Source organism: Ornithorhynchus anatinus, chromosome 1 (assembly GCF_004115215.2).
Source record: "Ornithorhynchus anatinus isolate Pmale09 chromosome 1, mOrnAna1.pri.v4, whole genome shotgun sequence".
Lineage (NCBI taxonomy): Eukaryota > Metazoa > Chordata > Mammalia > Monotremata > Ornithorhynchidae > Ornithorhynchus > Ornithorhynchus anatinus.
Genome location: NC_041728.1, coordinates 21,620,459 through 21,626,400, shown reverse-complemented (window position 1 = coordinate 21,626,400; position 5,942 = coordinate 21,620,459). Strand labels below are relative to the sequence as shown.

Genomic DNA, 5,942 nt, shown 5'->3' with positions numbered 1-5,942 from the left:
GCGGGTCCGGCGCAGTGTGTGGGGGTGGCGGTGGTTGAGGTTGGGCCCTCGCTTGGCGGCTTTGCCTACCTGCGACGTTGCGGTGGTCGCCATGGCTCGTGAGTGCGGGAGCGGGCCGAGGGCGGGAGGGAGAGGCGCTATTTGTGGGCGGGATGGGGGAGGCGCCTCGCATGGGCTTTCCCCTGCACCCCCACCCCCGTCCTACCACTGCCCTGCAATGGCCTCCCTCCTCACACCCGACCAACTCCCTCCCTTCCCCTCTTGAAAGCCCTCCTGACGGCTCAGCTCCTCCAGGACGCCTTCCCACACTCAGCCCTCCCTTGCCCTCCCCATTCCCTCCCTCGGCTCTTCCCCCTTCCCCTCCCCACTGCACTTGTGCATATTTCTTTTTATCACTCATTTTGTTTTACTAACGATGTGTAGATATCTATGATTCTATTGATCTAGTTCAGGAATTATCTCCCTCAGAGCTCACCTCCTCCAGCAGGCCTTCCCAGGCTGAGCTCTCCTTTTCCCTCCCCCTTCCCTTCCTCTGCTTTTCCCCCTTCCCCTCCCCACACCACTTGTGCATATTTGTACATAGTATTTATTACTCTAATAATGTGTAGATATATCTATGATTCTATTGATCTATCTCAGGAATTATCTGCCTCAGAGCTCACCTCCTCCAGACTCAGCCCTCCCTTTCCCTCCCCACTCCCTCCCTCTGCTCTTCCCCTCCCCACTGCACTTGTGCATATTTGTACATAGTATTTATTACTCTAATCATGTGTATATATATATATATCTATGATTCTATTGATCTATCTCAGGATTGATCCCTCAGAGCTCACCTCCTCCAGGAGGCCTTCCCAGGCTGAGCCCTGCTTTTCCCTCCTCCCCATTTCCTCCCTCTGCTCTTCCCCTCCCCTCAACCCTGTGCATATTTGTATATATTATTTATCACCCTCTTTCTGTTAATGAGGTGTACGTATCTGTGATTCTATTGATCTGGATGCTATCAATGCCAGACTACCCGTTTTGTTGTCCGTCTCCAAGGTTTAGACGGTGAGCCCGTAGTGGGGCAGGGATGGTCTCTCTCTGTTGCCGAATTGTCCAGTCCAAGCGCTTAGGACAGTGCTTTGCACGCAGTAAACGCTCAATAAACAGGATGGAATGAAGGAGACGCCCCTCCCTGGTTGCCACGTCTCCCAGGCTGGCAGGACCTGACCCCCGCTGCCCCAGCACCGTGTCCTCCTCTTCCTCCTCCCCTCTAAAATTTCCTTTTCTGAAGGCCTCGAAACCCGCGTTATCGAGGCCCGTCCCCTTAACCCCCAGCCCAAGCCCAAAGGGCTTTAATAATAATAATTATTATTATTAAGCACTTACTATGTGCGAAGCGCTGGGGAGGATACAAGGTGATCAGATTGTCCCACGTGGGGCGCACCGTCTTCATCCCATCATTTTACAGATGAGGGAACTGAGGCCTAGTCATTCAAGAGCATTTATTGAGCGCTTACTATGTGCGTAGCACTGGACTAAGCGCCTGGAATGTCCAGTTTGGCAACAGATAAAATAAATTGTGGTATTCATTAAGCGCTTACTATGTGCAAAGTACTGTTCTTAAGCGCTGGGGGATACAAGGTGTAGATGGTTGTCCCACGTGGGGCTCACAGTTTTAATCCCCATTTGACAGATGAGGGAACTGAGGCCCAGAGAAGTTAAGTGACTTGCCCAAGGTCACACAGCTGACCGACGGCAGAGCGGGGATTAGAACCCGTGACCTCTGACTCCCAAGCCCGGGCTCTTTCCACTAGAGCCATGCGGGGTGGATGTGGAGGGAAGTTTAGACTGTGAGCCCGTTGTTGGGCAAGGATTGTCTCTGTGGCCGAATTGGACATTCCAAGCGCTTAGTCCAGTGCTCCGCACATAGTGAGCGCTCAATAAATATGACTGAGTGAATAACCATTCTCCTTGATGCAGAGTCGTCCTCAGGGCACGTAGCCTTCAGCCCGTAAATAAATGCCCGTTTAAAAATAAGCCCTAAGCATCCAGTGAAATACTTTGATGGACCTTGCCCCGAGAATAGAAACGGATTGTCAGGCTGAAACACGGTCATGGAGGGCGAGCTAGCTACGTGTTGGGGTTGAAGGGCAACATCCCCCCCGACCTGGTGTTTATCCTACCTAGCACCTCCCTTTTCTAAGAGCCCGGGCTTGGGAGTCAGAGGTCATGGGTTCGAATTCCAGCTTTGCCACTTGTCAGCTGTGTGACTGTGGGCAAGTCACTTCACTGTGCCTCAGTTAATGAAATGGAGATTAACTGTGAGCCTCACGTGGGACAACCCGATTACCCTGGATCTACCCCAGCGCTTAGAACAGTGCTCTGCACATAGTAAGTGCTTAACAAATATTATTATTATTATTGTTATCTAGCCCGCCGATGCGGCTTCCACAGACCCTATATAAAGATTTTGGGGTCAAAACCCTTCACATAGGGTGCTCTTTATTGAGGCTCAACCCGTGCTAGACAAAAGGCGGTGGGCCAGGCGGATCGACTTAGAGTGGATGCTGATTTTCCCCCCACCACTCCAGCTGGATCTGTTCCCCCTCCCGTTGTAAAAAGAGATCTTTTACTGGAAGTAGGCCAGAGTGAACCATTTTGAGTGCAGTACGGTCCTTTCCGTGCTTAATTACAATTCAGATTTAGCTTGCCAGTGTCTTATCGCTGTGTGCCTTGACTCCCCCCCGCCACTGAGTTGTTTGGCCCTCAAACTTGTCAAACTGGATTCATAAGAGAAAGGCATAACACTTGGGAATATTTAGCCATTTTACCGTTGCCCATCAGTATTTTTGTCAGGCCACATATTTAGAAGTCTCAGCATTTAAGCATTTGCATGCCTATTCTGGCGCTTTAAAAAAACAAAAAACAACTTCTTGTCAGCAACCATATTTGGGAGCTTGAATATCTGGTATCACTGATCTTAGATGCTTACACTTTTAATCATTTGATGGGGGGTGAGGGAAAGCAAGAGTCCCAGGGTGCTTGTTGTCAACATTCAACCTTTACTTGCCCTGTCAAGTTTGCATTTCATAGCCTTTTAATATGGGTTTGAAAAACTAAACAGACGGTATATGTGTGCTTTGTAGGTGGAAACCAGCGTGAGCTTGCCCGCCAGAAAAACATGAAGAAAACCCAGGAGATTAGCAAGGGCAAAAGAAAAGAGGATAGCTTGACTGCCTCTCAGAGAAAGCAGAGGTAAGCTATTTTGAAAGGTATTTTCCCAACAGATGGGATTTTGAGCAACTTATTTTCAGAGAAAGGAAAGGATTTGAATGTGCAAAATCCAGTACTCGCTGCATTCTGAACTTGCTCTGTCAACTTCAAGGGGTAGTGTCAAACTGAAGATGATTTTCTGTAACTTAAATTGTGTGGTACAGTTTTATTCAACTACAGTAAAATTCTTAAAATGCACTTGGCATATTTAAATAACTTTAAAAGTCTCTGCCTCTGTTTCATACTTTGTTCTTTTCAGTGGCAATCTAGTACTGTATTGCTGAATTGACTGAAGCATCACTTAAACCAGGATGTCTCATTCAAGTATCGCCGCAAAGAATCCCCATATCTCATTCCAGTCATTAGTTTCCCGCTCCTCCATTACTGGTGTGCAGTAAAATTAACTGGTGCTTCCACGTGTCAGTCTGTCCAACAGAGAAGCAAGCCGGGGGAAGAGGGTTTGGGCTACTAGGCAAACTTTATAATCGGCCCCTGAATGGTCATGGACGTCTGCTACACGGTACTTGCATTGATCAGCAGAAGCAGCCTGTTGATGTTAGTGAGACCGGGCCCTGAAAATTTTTGTTTGGCTATGGGACCGGACCCTTTTCTGCTCTGCTTCTTCCTTCCCTTGCCCCTTCTCTTCCAGCGTGCCTGGCAGTAGCCTAGGTAGAAACAACTCTTGCATATCAGGCAATCATATGGCCACTTGAGAATTCAAGAAAAATATAAGGCACCAGCTTCCTGAAACAAATGCCATTTTATGAAGTGGCACTCAATTCCTTAATCACGTGACTTGGGCGTTTTTCAAGATCTAAATAGTCATCATCTGTTTACAATCAGATGCCGATAGCTGATTTGGTGGCTTGGATGTGGTAGGAGTGGCTACCTACCCTACTGGGATTTGTGGTCACAAGTCCCAAGTCTTTATCTCTTCGCCATCCCCCAAACTATCAGGCTGAACAGTTGCAGAGATTCCCTGCTTGTGCACCTAGGAACCCTTGGTGTGACCTTTTTGGAGCCCTGGGTTACAGAAGGCACACCTAGGGATTCCTGTTTCATTTTCATGTCTTTGGACCACACGGACTCTCTCCTTTTGTGAAGGGATTCAGTCCTTAGGTGAAGGATAAATAGCCAGCCCCGTTCCACTACCGTATTCCCAGGGAGTCTCCGGGGGCTCTGTGGAGGTGTGGTAAGCCACGAGCTTGCTCAGTAAGTGGGGATTAAGCCCGTGAGTCCTATGTGGGCTAGAGATTTTGTCCAACCCGATCACCTTGCATCAACCCCTGGCTTTGTTCCATGCATGGCATATAGTAAGAACTGAGGTGTTCGCTCTTCTCGAGATTATTGATCACTGGCCTCGAACCCACGGTTACATTTGGAGGCTGTCTCTGCATCACCTTCACTTAATTCCCTTCTGATAATTTTAACTTAAGCTTTTAGTGCAGCCTGCCAACCACTCCTTCAGCTATATCTTGGGTAAAAAGCAGGCTGAGAGGCAGAGTTCTAAAGCTGCCCTAATGGAAGTGAAAATGGTGAAGCATTCAAGTGTCCCCGTCGTAGAAACTTGAGCCTGATCATTCCTTTTCCTCCTCAAAACAAAGGAGGGGAGAAGTGCCCTAATGAGCATTGGCAGGAGAAGCAAATTAGAAAGGGGGACAGCAAGAACTCCTGTTTCTGCTTTCCTATTCGCTCGTAGTCCTGGATGGGAGAGAACGGGGGAGGACTGACTGTGATGGCATTTGACTTTTTTACAGGGCACTCCGGGCCCCAAGTTCCGGAGCTGGGCAGCAGTACAGTGGACCTGACACAATCAACTCTTAATGAAAGCGACGCATTGGCCAAAACGGGCTTATTACAACAGCAAGCTCATTTTCTGTCTTCTATTTATAGGGATTCGGAAATCATGCAGCAAAAGCAGAAGGCGGCTAACGAGAAGAAGTCTCTGCAGACGGGAGAAAAATGAGAGGGTAGCCGAAGGGCCCGAGTGCTGGGGCATACAGGGCACAGTGCATCAGAGGCAAAAAATCATGAGTTTGTAAAAGCAATCAGCTATTAAATATTTAACTGGTTTATCACACCCTCTTAAACTTGTCTCCCATTTATTTCTTTAATTTCCAGTGTTGCCTTTGGCCTTTGGAGACAGCTCTTCCAAGAAACGGAACACTGAGCATGCAAAGTATTAATGGAAATTAATGACTTCTACCTGCTACTTTTAACATCAACTATAAAATACTGTGTTCATCTGGATCTTTAAGCTTAAACTGCAATATTACTGTAGTATCTGCATAATGACTCATCCCAAACTCTTTGTTTAAAACAATTCATTAAAGCCCATCACTACTCTGTTATCAAAATGTAAAGGTCATCTGTAAATTTCACTTTTATTTTTTACAATAAAATGTTCTGCATGAAGTATGTAATCTAAAATGCTACACCACCCTTCCTGTTTTCAGTCAGCAAATGTATTGTGTAAACAAGCTTTTATTCAGAAGGCCATTTTGCTGCTTAAAATGAAAAAAAAAAAGCTCTGCCCTCCAATTAAGTCTCTAATCTCATTATGAATTTAAGATTTTTGTGAAATAGATTACTCACAAAAGGCTATAAAAACTTCTGGGCACCTGCTAGCATGTCATATTGATTAATTTGAATAAACTGTGCTTTGTTCGCAATGGCTCTAATCCCAA

The 5,942-nt window shown here is 46.8% G+C and overlaps 1 protein-coding gene across 2 annotated transcripts; it reads left to right on the top strand.

The window, feature by feature from the left end:
• SERF1A (small EDRK-rich factor 1A) lies at nucleotides 1–5,942 on the top strand. Of its 2 annotated transcripts, XM_029069880.2 has the most exons (4): nucleotides 1–98; nucleotides 3,129–3,237; nucleotides 5,149–5,225; nucleotides 5,377–5,942. In XM_029069880.2, the coding sequence occupies exons 1-3, from the start codon at nucleotides 92–94 to the stop codon at nucleotides 5,219–5,221; spliced, it is 189 nt and encodes a 62-aa protein (XP_028925713.1). In that variant the 5' UTR covers nucleotides 1–91; the 3' UTR covers nucleotides 5,222–5,225; nucleotides 5,377–5,942. The 2 variants fall into 2 exon arrangements, with proteins under 2 accessions (XP_028925713.1, XP_028925706.1); XM_029069873.2 differs by having other exon boundaries at nucleotides 5,149–5,936.

Coding starts and splice junctions, on each gene's coding strand:
- SERF1A (XM_029069880.2), top strand. Junction 3,238..5,148: donor GCCTCTCAGAGAAAGCAGAG/GTAAGCTATTTT, acceptor TTCTATTTATAG/GGATTCGGAAATCATGCAGC.